Consider the following 21,026-nt stretch of genomic DNA (forward strand, 5'->3'; position numbering starts at 1 on the left):
TTTCTCACTGCACTGGCCATAAGAAATGCCCATCAGAAGACGTGTAACAGAAAGAATGCACACATATCTATGTTTACAGTTACTGTCCTGGGAAAGTCCTTAGAAAACCATGTCAGCAAGCTCAGAAGCTGAGTTTTCAGGGCGACACATGTGTTCCATTTCTAGCTAATTAACCCTCTGTTCAAGCCAAAACTTGTTCTAGTTTTAAATGATTATTCTGATGTGTGGGGAAACAGAGCATATTATGCTCTTAGTATCTTTTCTGCACTACCTTTAGGTCCTGTATTGCTCTACTGTATAAGAACATTATTGAATCTGGTCTTATGTGGTGACATATTTAAATACTTTGTTAAGTGGATGTACAGGTAGGTGTAGTTCTGCCCTTTGTTGCCTCTTCAAGAAAAGCATTGAACCCTCCAGACTGACCTCATAGATTATGGGAGAGGAGAGCATGATGTTTTACTGTCTTTTCCCAAATACTTGTGACTTTCGTATTTGTAAAGACATTTAAAACTGATTTAATTTTTGTTTTCCCTTTTCTACCAATGTGTTTTGTTTTTAATCCAGAGGCCTGGAGAGCCATGCCCACAGTGAGCAGTTTAGTGCATTTTTCAGGTTACCTAAAGAAGAGTCCTTGAAGGAAGTTCATGAGTGCTTCTTATGGGTTCCTTTCAGTCATTGTAACACCCTTGGGAAAATGTGCATTTCAGAAAACTACATCTGCTTTGCTAGCCAGGATGGCAGCCTGTGCAGTGTGATCATTCCATTGAGAGAGGTAATGCAAACTACAAATCAGAGTCAGTTATACCAGTTTTGCAGTTGTACAGTTTAATGCCACTTTAGCAGATTTTCATTAGAATTTCCTTGTTTTATGTGATGTCATGTATTTCCCCCTACCCTGGATACTACATGTAGGAATTCTGTTTGTAGGTTTCTGGAACCACTTTCATGTTTTAGATTTGTTTCTCTATCTTACTTCTCTTTTCTATTTACTCTTATTTCTGTAGCTTAGTACAGAATCCAAATTTTTTATTAAAAAATCAGAATCCTTTTTTTTATTAAATGAAAAAACTCGTAGGTGAGTTAATGATACGTTCTCAAGGTAAGAAGAATTGTAGTGGGTAGAGGATTTTGAAGGTTAGTAATCACACTGATGGGTTTCTCAGCTCAGTAGTGCAATTTTTTTGCAGTAGTTGAGCAGTGCTGACTGTTCAAAAGTCTGGGGGAAAATCCAGTTGTTAAGTGAGTAAGTAGCAATGCCATTACATCTGACAATCTCAACAGACTGTAAGGACAGAATAAAGACATATAGCAAAGGACACAGCTTTGGAATTTCTGTAGAGTGCTCTAGTTGACTGCAGAATAAATTCTGGGGAAAAAACAGCCAACCCTCTTCATTTCCTGTCTTGGCTTCATGTGATCTAGGACATTGCCACATTTCAGTCTTCCAGTGTTAAAAGCTTTTCATCAACACCAGACACATTTTACAACAGCCTACAAATAAACCATGTTCTATAATTGCTCCTTAATTGCTTTACATGCCGTGTGTACATACTGCCTAACATAAGACACCTGACATAGGGGGTGAGCTGTACTAATTTCAGCAATACACTTGGTGTTCCTCACCTACATAAAGCAGTTTATTTGATTATCTATAAAGAGTGCTGCAAATAATAGACTTCCATATCATAAGAGGCGGTGTTAAAGGAGCTGGCTCTAAATTTATTCTTATGGACTGTCAAACCCTCACTATTTGTTCTACAGGTCTGCAGTTACCTCATTTCAGTGGTCTTTCCTTCTTTACCTATAACAATGTTCTCAGTGGTTTTCTGTTCTTTACCTTTAAAAATATGAATACATCAGCAATGCCAGTCAGTCTAGATTCTCATGATTGTCACTTGAACTTCCATGATTAAACTGTTTTAACTGCTCTAAGCTGTAAGTGTTCCATCATGACAATAAAATCAGCTGTTATGTGTTATGACAGATGTTTTGACAGGGTATTCTCAGGGGAAGTTCAGTCTTGTAAAACTTGTTTAATTTGATTACTTACAAAAATCATGTTTTCTCTGCTTTTGTATGGTAAGAAAAAAGCATCTGCTTCAGCAGGTAGGACCCCAGGTTTTCAAATAAGCTGAGCACTCACTGCTGGGAAAACCTTTTTTGAAAATTTCTGGTGCTCTGTCAAAAATCTGTTACATAATACTTAGTGCATTTTGCTAAAATAGCTACAGACAATTGAGCTTTCAACTTGTAACTTGTATTACCTAGTCTCCTTGTGTGTTTCATATGCTGTTTCATTTACATATGTGTTCTTAACAGGTTTTCTCTCTTATAAATAAGCAGGTAAAATTCCTTGCTTAATTTATGCTATGTGTCCTTGGTTCCATAGGTCACAGGGGTAAATAAAGCAGATCAAGCCAATAGAGGAGTCAGCATTAGTACCAAAGGGAAAACAGCTTTTCGTTTCACAGAGGTGAGAGATTTTGGACTGCTTGTGGCAAAGCTCAGAATGAAATGCAATGCAACTGTGAGTCCACAACATGTCATAAGTACTGAGGTAACTGCTCTGGCAATTCTAATTTCTTAGAATGTGTTCACAGGAATGAGTCATGTACTCATTCAGTCTGGTTTTAAGGTTTAAAAAAGTAAATAACTCTGCCCATGTGAAAGAGAATGAGTTGGACAATGGTGCTGTTGTGAATGCATTCTGGTTTGGGTTCTTTTACCGTGTTTTTCATCAGGTTTTGAAAAACAACTCCAGCTGTAATGCTGTTTTTTAAATGCTGTTGGGTTTTCTATATAGTTCACTGTATGAATGGGGTTTTTTTTGGTGGTGATGGATGGTCAGGCCTTTGTCTCATATTCTCACTTCTCTTTATGAATATTTTTCCTTTCATAATTTCGTTTTTTGCCTGAGAGATGGCTTTTTTCCTAAGTGCAGCCTCCTGAAAGCCCAGCTGTGCAGAGCAGGGACTGCTGTTTTTAATTTATTTTAGAAGTCTGTATCTGGCACTTGTAACTTAATATAAGGAACAATGATGGTCTGGTATCAGTGCTGCTTCTTGGAGAATTGTTTGTTAATTATGAGTACCATTGTTAAATTTTTTTCAAGGTTGCAGCTGGTTCTGCGGCTGACAGTCCAAAGGATTTTGGTGCAGGACAGTCAAAGATGGGCCAGAAAGATAACAGTAAAACTGTCAGTACAGAAGCACTAATGACTGTCTACCATACTCAGGATGCTGAGAACCTTGACTCTAAAATGGTAAGGGATGAAATGGCCAACAGTTTTTGGAATCAAATTGGAAAGGAGTGAAGTATATAAAAATGAATTCCAGCCAGGCTGCTGATTTCCTTGGGGGCTTTGCCAGGCTTCTTGCATCTGCATTTTTTGTATTTGGAGTCCACAGGGTGCTTCTTCATAGCTCCATTCAATTTTCTGCTCATCTTGTCTAATAATGATATGCCTTATCTTCATGGAGTTAATTTCTCCTGCTCTTCCACCCTTCAGGGAAGAGTTGGCTGTTTGTTTTATGATAATGATCATGTTGCATTTCCATCGAATTTTCAAGATACGAAATCACTACAAACTCTCTGGGAGCAAGGAGAGTGTTCTAAGAAATTGACTTAACTTGTTTTCTTCTTCTGCACCACTGTCTAACAAAGTTATGCTCTGGAGATATTTATGTGATTGTTTTTGCAGCAGAACATCCAATTTTTGCTTTTCCATAGTATGTGCAAAAAGACAGGTTTTATTTCAAAATAAGTCTTTCAGTAGAACTGAGTAACTTAAAATTATTTATATTAGAAATACCAGAAAATAAATAACCTTTGAGCAGGACAAAAGGGAGTCCAGATTTTTAAATCCTGCTTTTTATAGTATGTTGAACAAAAGTGAACAAAATCTACTTTTCCTTTCAGCACCTTTAATCACTTTAACAATGTTAAATCTTAGTGGTGCATGCACAGAAATTGTTGTGGTGACATTCACCCTGTCTCTGCCCTGGAGCCTCACATGGGCTTTAGCACCTGATCAACAGTTGCTTTGCTTCAGAGAAATGTCTGTTTGACACACCCACACTTCCTGTGCTGTAGCAGTTGTTGGTTTCTGTCAGATGGGATACTGGATTAGACCTACCTTCTGTCTCATCTTGTATGAACGTACTTTGAAGAATAGTAGGTCATGTGTAAGATGGCATTTTATGCTGAATTTGTGCTCTGCATAGGCTGGATTTTGCTCTGATTTGCTTCAGCACTCATTTCACACATCAATATGGATGCCAAAGCCTCAGTTTACAGTTTATATGAATATAACTGTGAGCAAAATTTACTTTTGTTCTCTGAATCCTGAGGAGAATCTACCAGTATACTTAATGCTTGTTATCTTCTGCTTTTTGTAGTTGAAAGAAAAAATGAAGGAACAGTCGTGGAACATCCTGTTTGCAGAACTGGGCCATGGAGTCAGTATGTTTCGAACAAAGAGGACTCGAGACCTAGTTGTAAGAGGCATCCCAGAGGCATTGAGAGGAGAACTATGGCTACTCTTCTCAGGTATTTCATAACAAGTTTCATTTTGGGAGTCATCATTTGGGAGTCAGCAACTTTCATTGCTGAGTGATTCCATTCATTTCAGTAGAATTACTCTGACACATTACTTCAGTAATATCTGGAAATTCATGAGGTACCTTAGTAATCACCAAAATTTTTACACAAATTGCAAACAAATTACTGCTTTACTGTTTTCCTCTAATACTGTGCAATGCAATGTTTTTATTTACAGGTGCTGTAAATGATATGGCATCCAACCCTGGTTATTACACTGAGTTGGTGGAAAAATCCTTAGGAACATGCACTTTGGCTACTGACGAAATTGAACGAGATTTACGTCGCTCCCTACCTGAACATCCTGCTTTTCAAAGTGACACAGGAATTTCTGCTCTCAGGAGAGTTCTTACAGCTTATGCGTTCAGGAATCCACAAATTGGGTATTGTCAGGTATAGCAGTTTAGAGTCTTAGTTTGGTTGTTGAAATACTAGCTTATGTTGGCAGGCTGGTAGTACCTCATAAAATCTGTCACAGAAATGTGGAATAGTTTCATGCTTAGTAGTTCACTTACTTTGCTTATTTCATGCCATTGTGTAAAATGAGTTTTTACATTATACTTGAGTTAATTTATAAATGCTGTCGTCCACTTAATATGTGCATTTGCATTCTAACCAGACATATAGCACTTAAAAATATTTTTATGAACTTTACATACTCTGTTCTGTATTTAATAACATAGAAGTAAAACTCTTGTCCTGGATATGGCTGTAGGTTATCCCAGCACTTTAAAAATGTGCTGTAAAGTTCTTTCAGAAATACAAATTCTAAGAAATAATACCAGTTGTGTTTTCACTGTCTTTTCTCTTAAATGTTTCCTCTCCTGTTTGAATGTTGCAGGCAATGAATATTCTGACATCAGTGCTTCTGCTGTATGCTAAAGAGGAGGAAGCATTCTGGCTTTTGGTTGCTGTGTGTGAAAGGATGCTTCCTGATTATTTCAATCGCCGAATCATTGGTAACATCCATTTGCTTCTTTATCTATCTTGAATTGAATGTCTAGCTATACTGAATGCCAGTGATTCTTCATTAAGAACAAATGTAAGGAATGAGCTGAAGACTGACAAGTGGAGAGAAACCATTGCATTTGTTTTGGTTGTGGAGTAGAAAATGGAGGTTACAGAGAACGTCCTGTGACTCTTCCTTAAATAGACATGGATGTGATTTTCAGATATTGTTGGTGTTCTAAGAATAGAATATTTCTAGACTTTTATACTGTTCTTATGGAATTATAACTGCAATTCATACTATTTATTTGAAACTTAGCCAGTTTAGATAAGAGAAAAGGAGTTACTTCAGGTCCAGATTGGACTTTGATCTCATATGCAGTCTTTATAGGTGTATATGTTAGAAGAAAATGGGGTGTGAAGTCTCTCCTGTTACAGAGGGAATGTATTGGCTGTCAGGAGAGTTAGTGGAAGCAACCATGCAGTCACCAAAGTGCAAACACACTTCAAGCATGCTCAAGGCTCTGGCCCCATGCATGGAAAGCACAGCTTCCAGCATGGGGGAAGGAGCCAATGGTTCTATGCAACTGGGCCTGTGTGTGCTTGTACAACAAAGCTGCACTAGAACAGGAACTTTGCTTCTGGCTGGTGCTATGAGAAGTGTGCTTCTCTATGTTAAGATTTGGGTGGTGGTTTTGTTATCCTTTCCCTGCAGGTGCCTTGGTAGATCAGGCAGTGTTTGAGGAGCTCATCAGGGTTCACCTGCCTCAGTTGACAGACCACATGACGGACATGACTTTTTTCTCCTCGGTCTCTCTCTCCTGGTTCCTTACCCTTTTTATCAGTGTGCTGCCAATTGAAAGTGCAGTCAATGTGATGGACTGTTTCTTCTATGATGGAATAAAGGCAATCTTGCAGCTGGGCCTTGCAGTGCTGGAATACAACATGGGGAAGTTGCTCACTTGTAAGGATGATGCAGAAGCAGTCACTATTCTCAACAGGTATTAGTGTAACTGTTACTCTTTCAGGCTACATAGCAGCTGCTATAATTGCATTTAGATAAGTCATTCTGACGTAGCTGAGGAGACATCTCAAGACTGACAAAGGCTTCAAAGGGGCTAGTGTTCATCTCAGGCTGAAATTCTGGAAGAGGTGGCTGGAAAGTGGGCTTGGATCCTCTGAAAATCCCATCCTATATTCAAGTTCTTCTAAAACCATAACTTTTTCATGAATTTTAAAGAAAAAGCAATGTGTTTTTTACCTTGAATTTATATCATGTCTAGAAGGCAGCTTCCCTTCATGAGATGATCTAAAGCACATTTTGACTGTTCCAGACATCAACTTACAGGCAGCAAGTTCTTCAGCATAGTTCTTGTAGTTTAGGCTGCTGAATCCTCTGCTGTTAATGGCTTAAAACAGAAATAAGACAAAAAAAATGTGATGACCTCAATCATGACAAGATGTTTGTTCTGTTAGCAACATGATGTGTGCTTTAAAATGACATACTGCAAAAAAAAACTTGTACAGTTTTTTCTTCATTAACTAAATTCTTTTGTTGATGCTGTGGTTGTGTATCATGGACTTTGCTATAGGACTTAATGAGTTGTGACTGTTAATAACTGATAATAAGAATTTCTGTTTAGTGAGGCTTTTATATGTTGCATGTTTGAATGGGGTAGGAGCTACAGAATTATTGTAGAAAATGTAGTTTTTGTTACGAGATCATGCAGTCTGGTGTTATTGTAAAATCTGGCATCCCCACTGGATCTTTTTAGGCTGGTTATGTAGGTGTGATAAGCAGGTACAGATCAGGCATGTCTTTGGCTTATACATCTGGGGGAATTAAGATTGTCTTGTTCACAGTTCAGGACCAGCTTTTTTCTCTGTGCCAGTTAGCACAACCTTGCTATATGGATTAGAAAACCAGGGGAATGCCAAGTGGAAGGGACCTTGGAAAGAGTCTGGTTTAATTTCCTGCTACCATTAGATGACATAAGCTCAGTCTTAAAAACTCCCAAAGCTAGAAGCTCTACAACCTTCTCTGGGTGGGCAGTTCCCATGTTTGTGTATCTTTGTTACTATTACAGCACATGCTGCTGACTGATACTGTTCTTTCCCATTGTCTGCAGGCTTTTTCTTCAGTAGATACCAATGTTACTGTTATTATATATACTGTAATGTTTGTGATAAACTGGTTCTTGCTAATTTCTTATATGTTTGCTTTGTGCAGATTTTTTGACAGTGTCACTAACAAAGACAGTCCTTTACCTCCAGCTGTGCAGCAGGGCTCCAATCTCAGTGATACAAAGAGTGACCATCCAAAAGTGGACATCACTGATTTGATCCAAGAATCAAATGAAGTATGTGTTCTTGTGGGCATGTTTTTGCATCGTGTGCAGTTTTAATGTTTCATGGGCTACTTTGAAACAGTGTAGTTGCATTGTACAAACTAGGGTAGAAAAGGCTGTCTGTAATAGTAGAAATTTGGCTCTGTATTTTGTTGACCCTCACTGAAAATCTTACAGGTTGTGAGATAGGTTTGCTTTTCTGTTGTTTTGGGTTTTCAAGTGCCAGGAAGGTGCTTTCTAGTCTGTCCTGAGTAGAGTTCCCAAGATTCATCACAGGTCATGTTTTACCATCCCTCTTCCCTATTATTAGTATATTAAGTAAATGACAAAATACAGAGACAGCCTTTGTGTTATACTAATTGGAGATTGACTACTGCACATTGCAGATACTGGTAACTTTTGACATAATATATATGGGAAGCTGTGTATCTGAGTAGTTTATGGTATGAGTTAAATGGCATCTAGAGATGTGTTGTATGAAGACGACCAGGTATGCTCATGTAGTATTTTCTTTCAATTTGCTAGTTTATTTTCTGCAATATTAAGCTTTGGAGCTCTGCACTGGGGAGGAAATCTAGTTTCTCATTTTTGTCCCCAGATTTCTATGAGACATTTTTTTCTCTTCCCATCATGTGAATCAGAGTATTAATCTATTTGTAAATAGGTTTCTGTTCAGACCACTGGAAGTGAAAGGCAAGCTGAGAGAAAAGATAAGTTCACAGTTTGCTTTTTCTGTTAACTGGTTTCTTTTATCTGTGTGATACTTCTTTTGTTTTCTGATTCCCAGTCATGTGTTTAGTAAAAAAAGTACATCTCTTTAGAAAAAGTGTCCTGACCTTGACACTCAGAAAAGATTAACTAACTGTAATTTGTAAAATTTAAAAACTGTCTTCTTTGATTTTTTTCCTAAGAAGAGGGTGCTGCTTTTAATGGGGTGAACAATATCAAGAAACAGAAACTCAGTTTTGCTTGCAACTGTCTCTGTAGCACTGGGTTAATCATACAAAAGTCTGTTCTACTATAGTATTGTTTTACAAGAATGTTATACTGAAGAGTCATATTTGGAAAATGCTGTAAGATTCTTGAAAAAAAAGTTGAAAGCTCAAGGTGAGGATGAATACTTGCAGAATAGAGACCAGAAATGGTAAATAATGAAGTGCTGTATATTGCATTCGAAAGTGTTAGTTGAAGCTTTTATAGAGGTGGGATCATGACTGAAAAACAAAAACTCACTTTCTTCTGCAGGAGACTGCACCAAATCAATAGTCACTGATAAGAGTTTTGAACATTGTTTTGGGCAGATCTTTGAATTTGAATCTTCCACAGCCCTGTTCCTAGGCCCATATCCCAGTTTCTATCTCACAGCCCCTTTTTTCTCATGGAAATTATTGCCATCAGTTGAAACTGGGTTTCTTCAGTGCTGGCAAGTGTTTCATATTTGAGAACTGCTCATACGAAGTAAGAGTCAATTTCCTGCTTTCCATTTTGACCAGACAGTTAATCTCACCACAGTTGCGGTCTGGTGAAGGGTTTTATTTTCATAGCACTGTGGTAATAAAATAAAAAAAAAAATTGAAATGGGAAGATTGCTTCAATGGAGAGTTGTCATTCTTCAAATGGGTTACAAATTATAAAGATGTGAACAGAGATACTCCCTGTAATATTATTGTTTATACAGGTGTTCACAAGAAACAAGTTTAAGCGAAAAGGTATGGAGTTGAATTTTAAAATGTTTCATTCGTTTAACTCACGCACACATGCAGATCAGGCATGATTAGACTACCAGAGAATCTGCATGTGTGCTTGAGTTAAAGGAATGAAACTGAACTACATTTTTAAATGCAAGACTGTATAACATTTTATGACATTAAATTAATTCAGATTTTCATTATATATTGCTTTTATATTCTTACTAAGGCCATTGCCCAATATCAGTGCTCAGAAGCCAGACCAGTGAATGAATTACAATTGAGAGATGCACTTTCTCTCTGCTTCTACTGTGTTTCAAGTGAGAAATATACTAGTGGCGGTCTCCACAGGAACATAGAAATACAGTTGTAGAAGAAAACTCAGCAGGTTGTCCTGTTCAGCTTCCTGTCCAGCATCCACCCAGATCACCCTTTAAAAAGTCTAGTGTTGTTAAAACAGTTCCACAAAAGAAAATGTGTAAAAACTTTAGTCAATCAAAGGATTTCTCTGCCCACATGGGAAAATATCTAGTATAATTTCTCTTGGATGTTCATAAAGCACTACTGAGGAGAGTTGGCTGTGGTTTCTCCATAGTTCCTTGTTACTATTAGATGGTTGTTCATCATTTACCCTTTCAAGTCTGGTCACAGAATCAATTATAGAATAGTTTGGAGTGGCAGGGGCCTTTAAAGACCATCTAATCCAACCCCCTTGATGATGTCCCAGTGAGCAGGGACAGCCAGATGAGGCTGCTCAGTTGGAGTCCAGCCTTATCATGACTAAGTGAGAAGAATGAGTCTTAACAGATTGCTCACCCAAAAGGGAATTTCCAGATCTATTCTTTTTCTAGATTTAAAAAACCAGTTCCTTTAACCTTTCTTCAAAGTTAATGTGCTCAAACTCTTCTGCCTGTGTTGCAGTTTTTCGTATCTTGTTTAAAGGACATTGCTTGTAAGGGGACAAACACACTGTAGAAAAGCTTCTGGAAGTCCTGCCTGATTTGGTTGTTTATCACTCATTTGTTCTCAAAGCTTCTTATTAGAAGCAGTTTTGCCCGTGGTGCATGGTGGTCGTGGTTAGACCATGTCTTCCTGATTGCCTGGGCTGCTAAAAAGTGTCAAAAAACTTACAGAAGAGAAGTTGAATCTACTGAATTTCTTCATAAAAGGAAATTTAATAAATTTGATGTGGTCTTGATAAAGAATGTTGTTCTGTTTTGATCTCCTAGTTTCTATTTAGATTTTAATTGTTTAGATTTCTCTGGTAATTTGTTTCTAGTTTTTCCTCCCTATCCCACTTTTCCTTAAAGGTAAATGCATTTATTCACTCCAATGTGCAGACACCTTTCATGTCCTTTAGAAATTACAGAGGAAGCCAGGAATGATTCAGAAATTACTTAGCTGATTTCTTAATTACACTGGAGTGAACTTCAGTCCCTGACAACATGCACATCTTAGACTTTCCTGCCTTGCAGTAGTAGTCACCATGTGATAGCAGAGTTGGGTAGAGAGCCAACACACAGTAAAATCCCTTTCTTTGTCCTCCCACACAGGGACCTACTCCATTTTCTTCTTTCTCCGTTGCTCTCTGAAACACTTTTAAAAATTACACTGGTTAAGGAGAGTGTTAGTGCTCTAATAAATTATTTTTTCCTCAGAGTTTCTGTGATCTTCCTTTGTGTCCATGCCTGTGTTGTGCTTAGATGCAAGAAAGACAAAAATACTTGTTTAGATGTGTCTCCCAACAGTTGATTGCATCGAATGATGCTTTTCTTCTTAGAGATACGGTGATATTCGCTATGAGGATGTTGAGAGCTTGCGCTGCAGGAACAGGCTTTATGTGATCCAGACCTTGGAAACTATGACCAAGCAGAATGTGGTGAGTGACTTGGAAGAGTGTCAGCTTGATAAAATTCATTCACTTTTGTAAGGTTCTGAAAAGTCCTGCAGTTTCCAGGGCCAAATATATGATTTTATATAAAATTTATATATTAATTTATATAGAACTCCCCCATGTCTGCAGGGTGTCTGTTAACTGAGGCTTGGCCTGTGATATTTTCAGTCTGTAAATCACATCACGATCTCCTGGTCTTGTTACAAGTAATACCATTGCAAACCACTTGTAAAGGCTGGCGTACCTCTGACACTTTGTGTGGCTTGGAACAGGCTGACCTGTATTTCTGTCTGCTGATGTTAATACTTTTCTATTAGAGGCATCGAGCGTCATACACTAAAACAATCAAGCACATGCATTTTTGCTCTGGGAAGCAGCACTGAAGAGGTTATTGTAGTGCATTCAACAGGGGTTGCTTTTTTTTATGTTGTGTGTGAATGTCTGGTAATGTGGCACTTCTCCATCTGCCTGTCTCCCTTTCAGTTCAGACTGCTCTACACCAATGAAGGTGTAGGTTATGAGTAGCTTCCTTTGTTTGCCTATTTTCTACAGTGGCTCATTTCCTATACTTTATGATAATACTTGTCTGTCCACCACCCAGTGCTTCTTTCTGTAGTATATGTGGCTTATAGCAACAGAAACTAATTGCTGGTGGCTATGCTAAGGTGATATTGTTGTAATTAATTTTACAATACATATATATTGTGAAGTAGGAAGCTGGTCTTATACCAAACTTTGCTTTTTAAAAGCTGTGAACAATTTTTTTATAATTTAAAAAAAATGAGGATTCATCTTCACTGTTGAGAGCTCAACATGCATTTGTCCATTTAAAAGAAGCTATGTGTTATGTAGTTATAAATAATTGAGTTTTATCTCCTGGGTTTCATAGTGTACGCTCCATGTATGTTAGTAACATGACTAGGCTTAAGCTTTTCTCTTTTTTGAGAAATTATTTATTTTAATCTATAATCTTCTGATTATTTTTTAGAAGAAGTGCTATTCTTACTTGTAACATGCCAAAACCTGGAGTATGCAAACAGTGTCTCTGAATGTAATGTTAAGTCTTCCATAATTTTATTCTACAGGCTTTATTCCAAGAAGGGGAGACACATAAATTAATTTTTTCTTAATTTTGTTTCAGCTACGTGTTGTGTCTCAAGAAGTAAAATTCAGTCCTAGTGATCTTGAAGAGCTTTATGAATTATTCAAGGTAATTTGCCATTTTCTGCACTTACTAAACAGCCATCTTAACGGTAAGCTTTGAAATGGTTTTAATAAATAGAGATGAAGGTTAGACTCAATATATGTTTTACATGCCAGCTGTACTATTGCTTATATAGTTAGCTCCTCATACCTTTCCCCCAGAGAGACTTGTTTTTTCCTAAAATCTAATGTTTTACCTTTGCTTTGCAGAAGGAGCATTTTCTTTCCTGTTACTGGAGTGCAAATAGTCCTGTCCTACAACATCACGATGCTAGTCTTCCCTACCTTGACCAGTACCGGATTGATTGTGAGCAGTTCAGGCTTCTCTGCCATCTCTTGAGCCCCTGGTCACACTGTGCAAACAGAGACTCCCTGGCCCTGTGGACATTCCGACTGATGGATGAGAGCTCCAACTGCCTTATAAACTTCAAACAATTTGCCTGTGTTCTTGGTATGGCAACAAAACATACATGAGCACTAGTCCTAGGGTATATCACCTTCCATACACTTACACAGAAAGCTGAGGAGACTTAGTCTCTTAACACAGTGTCAAATAGTGTGATTCTTATTAGACAGAATAATTCCCTCTTGGAGATTAAGTTTAAATATGGCTTGGCCATCAAAATATCCAGAAATTAAGAATGGTCTGATCTCACTGTCCAGCCTGTTTGGTTTATGATAAATTTTCATACTAAGTAATCTTATACACAGATTGTGCAGGATGACCAATGCCTTATACCTCTGGGGAACTGAAAGTTTTCTTGACTTACTGCTCTGTTTCTTTCATCTTGTTTTCAAAGTGGTATTGTTCAGGAAACAAAACTTTAAGGGAAATGCTAAGACATTAGTGCTGTATTTGTTTGGTGCTGTGGTTTTATTTTAGTAAGTCATAGACATTAATAGTGTTCTTTCGTCAGTGTAGGCTAACCCCAAGCTCAGCCACAGGTGACAGTATGCTCATGAATCTTCGTATCTAATTATATTCCCTGTAAGGCAGGGCACATGTCCAGTTCCAACCTCCCTAGGTTGTATTTGTTTAGGTTAAAAGGGTGTTTTAAAGTTTGGTCCAGTTGAATAGACTGTCCTTTCCCCTAACAGATATGATGTATAATGGAAGCTTCACTGACAAACTCAAGCTTCTTTTTAAGTTGCACATCCCTCCAGGTAAGTGAGAAACAGTGGCATTTGGGGAGAGCTGCCTCTGGTTTTTGTCATCATTATCACTGCTTTGGTAATGCCTGGGCATTAACCATGAACTCACATTATTCAATCATTTATTGCAGCTTTTACTGAAGTAGAATCTCTAAATCCTTCCAAAGGGGATGAGCTTTCAAAAGAAGAACTGATCTACTTCAGCCAGCTCAGTGGTAAGCTGCAGAGTGTGAGGTTTTGCCTGTAGAATACTAGAAAGAATCTATTAATTATCCTGTGAAAAATGGGGAGCTCTCTTCTGAAAACTAATTAAGTCCAGTAAATCATATCCCTGTTAACAGAATCCCTTGTGAAGATCTTCTGTAGGTAGTTAAAATTTAATAAAATTGTGGAGAATTTATGGACCTCATCTGATGGTTGAATTCAAAGGCCTGTGGGTGTTTACCTGGAAATAGGGGAATGTATTTGGTGGACATTTTTCAGCATTGTAGGCAGTCTATTGTGGTGTTGAAGTGGTGGCTGTTTCATTTTTGCATCCTAGGCATAATGGAATGGCATTTCCTGCTTCAAGAATGAAAATACCAAATCCATACTTACTTTGAGGCACATAAGCAAGTTTTTAAAAATTCTTTGCTTTCATTTTAGACCAAGTGAGCTAAAAAAGGTTTAGTAAATTTATGGAGTTGATAAAATAATCTGTTTCAAATACTCTTGAAATCTGTGGGATTTTTATAGGGAAGATAGATCCTTTTTTTTGTTTTTAAAATCTGCCCAAAGTAGATGATATTTAGGTACTGTTCCTGCTACTCTTCAATGAACCGTGAAGATTATAAGAATTATGTCACTGATAGCAGTTTCATTTGTGATCTTCTGCCTCACAGTGGCTTCTATTTTTATAGAAACTATGCAGATTTTACCATGTAGTTTCTTCTTGATGTCATCTGTGCTGAGAACATTGTGTCTTGCCCCTTAAGGAAGGGAAATTTTTGATAAGGGAAATAAAATATTGTTCCTTTTTCTGAAATATTTTTTTCCCCCCTAAATTGTAGTTTCATCTGTTGGGGATAATCTTGAAAGTGATTCTTTGAAGACCAGCCCAGAAAAAGGTAAAAGAATCCTGATAGCACATTTGGTAACTTGGGAGAGTAGAGCTGGGACAGTGTGTGGTGACGTAGTAAATAACATCAACCACAATACACTGTTAACATTCTATCCTTTTACATAAGTGTAGTTGTGGGAGCAAAAGGGCAAAAGTAAACTCTGATCCTGTGTAGTTCTTGGCCCCATCACTCTTGAGAAGGAATGACATTGAAGATGGCAGTTCTTTTGCTTATCATCCCTCATGGGAAGCTCTTTGTTTGTTTGTTGACTTTTTTTTTTTACTTTTTTTTTTCCCACTTCTTCCCCTTCAAAAAGGGAAGGGGAAGGTTGATATTCAGATGTATCTGAAACAATGGCAAGATGAACTTCTTAAAAAAGAAAGCATCAAGGATTTGCCAAGAATGAATCAGGTAAACTGCCTGAGTCTTATTTAAGTCTATTTTGTCTTGAAAGTTTACCCTTTAAGTCCTGTTACAGGACTTAAATCTGAAGGATTTGTAGTATCCCTTTAATTTCAAGTCTTCACATCAATCATTAGACTATAGCTTTTTAAAACTGCTGTACTGTATCAAGAGAGGGACTTTGAGACACACATAGGTTTCTCAGGGCTAGTCCATGCTGTCATTAAAGCAGCTGCAACAGGTGCCAGGCAGCAGCAGGCACTGGACTGAGAATACAACAGGTAGTGAAACAGTACAGTTGTATTGCTCTTCTCTGAACAGTGTCCTCTATATCTCTCCTCAGTCTCAGTTCATCCAGTTCTCTAAAACTCTCTACAATCTGTTCCGTGGGGATCCTGAGGAGGAACTGTTGTATCAGACTATCGCAGCAGTGACCAGCCTCCTGTTGAAAATGGAAGAAGTTGGCAGAAGACTGCAGAGTCCCATATCACCTGTCAAAAGTCCAGTTAATGTTACAGAAATGGCTGCTGAAGTGCCTGGAGAGAGGCAGGAGGAAAGGAGCTCTGAGCAGACTGAAAGCAGTAGAGCACAGACTTTGGAAGGGAACCATGAATGGTCTTTTGCCTTTGAACAGATTCTGGCATCCTTATTAAATGAGCCAGCCTTTGTGAGATTTTTTGAAAAACCTCATGACATAAAAGCTAAAATAGGGAGTGCTAAGAATTTGCAACTTAAAGCAAGAATCAGAGTGTAATTTTCTTTACATTTGACTCTGAATTAATAATGTAAAGTGCTTACAAATGAAGCCTGTAACTATGGAAATCAGGTCTGGTGTTGACATAGGGAATGAAGTCTGAAGAATTAGCTTTAAGTATCAGATTATTGGTATGTAAAGTAAATAAAAATAGTTTGAAGCACAGTCACTTTTTTGCGTTCTAAGTTTCACTCAAAAAAAAGGGACTGAATATTAATTAAGTTCTTTACTGTGTTATTAAAACATGCAGCATTGCTTAGAGATACTGGATGTGTACCTGTTACAAACCCGTCTGAATGACTGTTGTTAGAGTAGGTGTTCTCAAGGTTCTTTTCTATTACTGTGATAAAAGGAATGACTCCTTCCCTTTTTCACTTTAAAGGAGTGTCAGCAGCTTGGAGGTTGTCTTCCACATTAATTAATTATTTCCAAATTGCTTTTGGACTGGGGTCAAAGCAGGGTGAAGACTAAGCACAGAGGTTGTGGTAGCAGAAGATCATGATGTTAGAAAAGGAAGTTCTATGCTCACAATTCCTCTGCTTTGGTGTTGTCCATGGGTCTGGACTCTAACAGATTCCAGCCTCTCTTTCCCATTTTTATACCAAATCCTCCTACAAAGAAAAGGTGAAAAGGATGGAAGCTTATTTGGTCATCCAGGCAGCACAAGGATGCAGAAACTAATACTACTGATTGTTTAAAATCAAGGGGCAGTGACTAAATCTGTCTGACCACATGGTGGTTGTACTTTATCTGGCAAGAGGAGCCATTGTTGGCTTCTTAGGAGCATGTTGATGAAATGTAGGGTTTTGTTGGTGTTTAGAAAACTCAAGCACAGGCCATCTGCAGCTGAGTGTTGACTATTGAGCTGCTTAGAGACAGATTGCAGTTGCTTCTTTGCCTACCCTGAGTCCATATCTCAACCCAGTAATTACTATTGATTTTCTATAGCACTCTGGATTATTGCTGCTGTAATATTTTCCATCTGTTGGGATTCAAGGCAACAAGAAGATCCCCTTGAATCTGACTTGAAATTTTTAGTATATAAATATGATACAGTAGAGATCCTGTGGAGGAAAGCTCTGCCACTGTAAAAGCTGAGAAATGTTGACATTGAATCTTTGGTAGCTGGTGCTAGAATGCATTTAGAGGAGGAGGATAAGAGCTTGTATTTTAACAACAATAGCAAAGTGCTGCAGAGCAGTATTACTTTTTTACTGTGCATGTTTTTTTAAAGAAGTAGAATGGAGATGGTATCTTTCTGAGGCTTTCCTTGCAATACTAGTGTGAATGAGGAATAAAAAGAATTTCTGACTTGTGTTACAGGCACATGCGAAATGCCATCATTGCAGTTGGTGGTAAATTTATGAATTATGTCTTACACTCTCCTCAATACTCCCAGGTATTAATATAAAATAAAGTTTTACTGAAGAAGCCCAAAAGTTCATATATCATGTATGTGGAGAATGAGGAAGCTTTTTTCAGAAGCCCACACAAAGTCATTTCATTTGATACAATATAGTGCTGATTTGTATTTTTATGTATAAAACATAAAAACTATTTTGTCCATTTATGTGGATATGAATAGGGACACAATGTATTACATTTTAAAAATGTTTTCACAAAATTGTTTAGAAGTATGAAGCAGATGGTAATGTCCAGGATGTACCCAGATAAGGTTTGATCAGTGAGTAATTCTGCAAATAGCCATGATGAAATTAATGGAGCCTCGTGAGAAGAGATACAGCTGCCCATACCAAAACCTTTTGTAGGTTTATGAGAGATACTGTTTATGTTAACAAGTAGTCAAAGCTATGAACTGTTTTCTAATCAAGGTAACAGAGAGATAAAAGTCTAAAAACTCAAGGACTTTTTTGATAGAGAGCCAAGATGTGAAGATCTAAGTGCAGAAGAAGGTGAGGGAACTTGCAAAGTACAACAACCTTCTGTTGCTACCTGGTTGAAAAAAGGTGCTTAGTTTGTATGATACCGTTTTCTATAAGTGCCCATCCAAGAGACTGTAGACCCTTTGCCAGCTGTGTAGTAGCTCTTGTCAGATGTCATATCTATGTATAAAGAGCATATAGGTATCAAAATAGATTTAAGGTAAGTGGTTAGGACATGCAGGGGAACACTGACTTTTATTAACTGTATTGATTTTTTGTTCAGTTTGTTTCTATCTTTTCCCAAAAAGGGTGTTGTCTTTAAATTGTTCCTGTAATACACCTGCAGGCTGATCCAGGAAGACTAGTCACAGTGACCAAGCATCCAGTCTCAGCAGGATGGAGGGTGGAGCAAGGTCACTTCCAATAGGCTGCCAGCACTCAGGCAATGGCCCAGCTGGCAGGCTCTTCCCTTTGGAACCTCTTGATCATAAGCTGATTGTTTGGGGAGATGTAGATGTAGCAAGTGCCAGCGATTTCTGAGAAGTGTAGCTTAGAGGTATGTTTGCTGAGCTACTACCTCAGTGTAATGTAAGTTGAGCTCTGATTGTGACAGAGGAACTCTGGAGTTAGTGTCTAGCTTCTTTCCTTCCCTTTCCTATTCCAGCTCCTTCTCTCCCTATTCCAGACGGGCTGTCTCACAAATAGGTGCAGGTTTAGCTGGGACTGGCAGAGCTGAAGCAACAGCAGCTCGTTCCTTTCCTTCACTCCTGAAGAGTGATGCCTTGATTTCTAAGCCCTGCAGAGTCAGGGACAGAGATCCCTGTGTTGTGCTGCTTCTTGGCCAGATGAAGTTGGTGATACAGAGATGGTCCCAGCCTCCCATCACCATCTGAGGGTGCTGGGTGTGCACACGAACAGGAAGCAGCTTTGTTAAGTGAATTCTATTTTGTCACATCACTCACCTGTGTTACTTTTCTGTAAGTTTCCATTAAGTTTTCTGCCTTTATTTTCAGGTTCAGTCATAGGAAATAAATGAAGATGCATCATTCAGTACAAAATAGACAACTGTAGTAGGTAGGCTGTAGATTGCTACAACTACTGATAATGTTTGTCCAGTTTGACAATTGCAGTGCCTGCTGCAGTGTAACTTGGCAGCTGTGCCATGGTTACCCCGCAACACTGACAGTGGCTATAGGGGACACTGCACAGTCCTTTCTCGTGGCTGGGCCATTTTTGCTGTGTACTAAGATGTCTTTTGTCAGATGTAATTAGTAACCTGGGGACACAGCCAACAAAGCTGTGAAGCTCCTGGTTTTGCCATATGGAATGTGCTGCTCCCTGTGCTCTGGGTGATCAGTGGCAGTTGTGATCCTCACAAGGAACTGGCTGCTTGGCCTCTAGGGGCCCAGCTCAGGGCTTGGGCATGTGAGGGGAGGGAATAGCTCAATAAAAATACCAGTTCTTTCCACCATGGGGGACAACTGATGGTAATTAAACCAGTAGCATTTTCCAGGACATGAAAGTGGCTGCTGCTATGCGATACAGAAAAATCACTTTCTGTTTCCATCCATTCCTAAAACAAACCACTTGTTCATCACTCTAATGGCTGAATAATTATGTAATTTTAGAAGAGTTTCCTACCATAGTGACTAAGAAATAGCTGTATGTTGATTTTATCAAAAGTTTCTCATCCAATTGTACTATACAAGGTTCTTGATTTTGATTACTGTTGTTATCTGGACTAAAACAGAAAGAAGTACTCTGATTTGTTTCCAGAAAAATAGGCTATTTTGTCTTTTTTGCTATAGCTTTGTCACTTTACCAAGACAGCAGCACATGTTTGTGTTGGTAGATTGGCTTTTATACAATGTTTTGTACACAGAGGTACTGTAAGATAGATGGGGTGTTAATTATTGTTTCCCTTAAGAAAAAAACCCTTGGGGCACTGTTATTTCCTGTGGAAGTTCCTTCAAGAGTGTTGGTCATGCTAAAGCCACATTTAGTCAGTGCTTTGCAAAATAAAGAACAATCCAAACCCCCTGCTGGGACAGCAGCCTCCCAGAAGTGGAGGAAAAATGGAGACTTGGATTTTGAAGCCTGAGCTGGCTTCAGTGCTGAACTGGTGAGCACTGGCACTTGTGTTTTGCATCCAAATTCAAACAGTGTGCTGACCCTGAGGCCTTGTATTTCTTGTTTCTAATTTATACATTGCTCCTATTGCCTCTGGCACTGGTTACAGAAATCCCAGTCCTTTTCCTAAGCCCTGTTCCTTCAGCTGCCCATGCACATGGACCCAATGGCTGCTGCTCCTGTCCTGGAGAGTAGAGATGAGATCCTGATCCCCAACAGATCCACACCACCCAGGGAATAACGTGAGTACAATAGTGTGAAAGAGGTCCTACAAGTATTATTTTATTTCATCTTAATTTTTTTTTAAATACTATATACAATCTGTTTAAAGCTCGTCATAATACGTGGGCTCCCATCTAGTGGAGCTGTGCAGGGACATAGATTCAAAACAAGAATAAAATCTTTACTGTTCATCCTCATAAGACACTTTTTCCCATTACAAAATAATTTTAAGAACAGTACCATTTATAAATGTATTTATATTCAACATCATATAAAATAAACCAAGACTTATACTCAATTCTAGACTTTTTATTTTTTTTCTTGCTTGGACTATATACAATATATACAGTAACTTCTCATTGTGTTTGTCAAATCAGCCTGATTATACCCACCAGGCATTAGCTTATATGTACAAATATGCTAAAAGTGCAAGACTTTATTATTTAAAGCTGCCTATGTTTTCAGACATCTGGAATTGTGTGACTTATCTCTATTTATATATAGATATACATCTGCATACATATAAATGTATATTAAAAATATGTATATCTATATATAGTTATATAGGTACTTGTGTACTAGAAAACCTCAGAACATTATGACTGATAGGTCAACACTGATACTGGAGGCTAGCCCTGCTGCTATCAGTTACATCCCTGCCCTCTGCTTATCACCAACAAATCACACTTATGTTTTCTTG

At 38.2% G+C, this 21,026-nt stretch overlaps 1 protein-coding gene across 6 annotated transcripts in view; it reads left to right on the forward strand.

The window, feature by feature from the left end:
• TBC1D8B (TBC1 domain family member 8B) overlaps positions 1-16,260 on the forward strand; it is a 32,956-nt gene extending 16,696 nt beyond the window's left edge. For 3 of the 6 annotated variants that reach the window (XM_015626188.2, XM_015626187.3, XM_033514038.1), the window contains 16 exons: positions 568-775; positions 2,393-2,560; positions 3,116-3,265; positions 4,401-4,551; positions 4,781-4,995; positions 5,444-5,561; positions 6,266-6,551; positions 7,781-7,910; positions 11,367-11,465; positions 12,622-12,690; positions 12,894-13,134; positions 13,782-13,847; positions 13,967-14,050; positions 14,885-14,941; positions 15,252-15,346; positions 15,681-16,091. In XM_015626188.2, coding sequence (XP_015481674.1) covers positions 568-775; positions 2,393-2,560; positions 3,116-3,265; positions 4,401-4,551; positions 4,781-4,995; positions 5,444-5,561; positions 6,266-6,551; positions 7,781-7,910; positions 11,367-11,465; positions 12,622-12,690; positions 12,894-13,134; positions 13,782-13,847; positions 13,967-14,050; positions 14,885-14,941; positions 15,252-15,346; positions 15,681-16,091 — 2,548 coding nt within the window. Of the gene's footprint in view, positions 1-567; positions 776-2,392; positions 2,561-3,115; positions 3,266-4,400; positions 4,552-4,780; positions 4,996-5,443; positions 5,562-6,265; positions 6,552-7,780; positions 7,911-11,366; positions 11,466-12,621; positions 12,691-12,893; positions 13,135-13,781; positions 13,848-13,966; positions 14,051-14,884; positions 14,942-15,251; positions 15,347-15,680 lie in introns of all 6 variants that reach the window. The other 3 variants (XM_015626184.3, XM_015626186.3, XM_015626189.3) reach the window with 3 other exon arrangements.
• Positions 16,261-21,026: the final 4,766 nt, after the last annotated feature.

This window comes from Parus major, chromosome 4A (assembly GCF_001522545.3).
Source record: "Parus major isolate Abel chromosome 4A, Parus_major1.1, whole genome shotgun sequence".
NCBI classification, from domain to species: Eukaryota; Metazoa; Chordata; class Aves; order Passeriformes; family Paridae; genus Parus; species Parus major.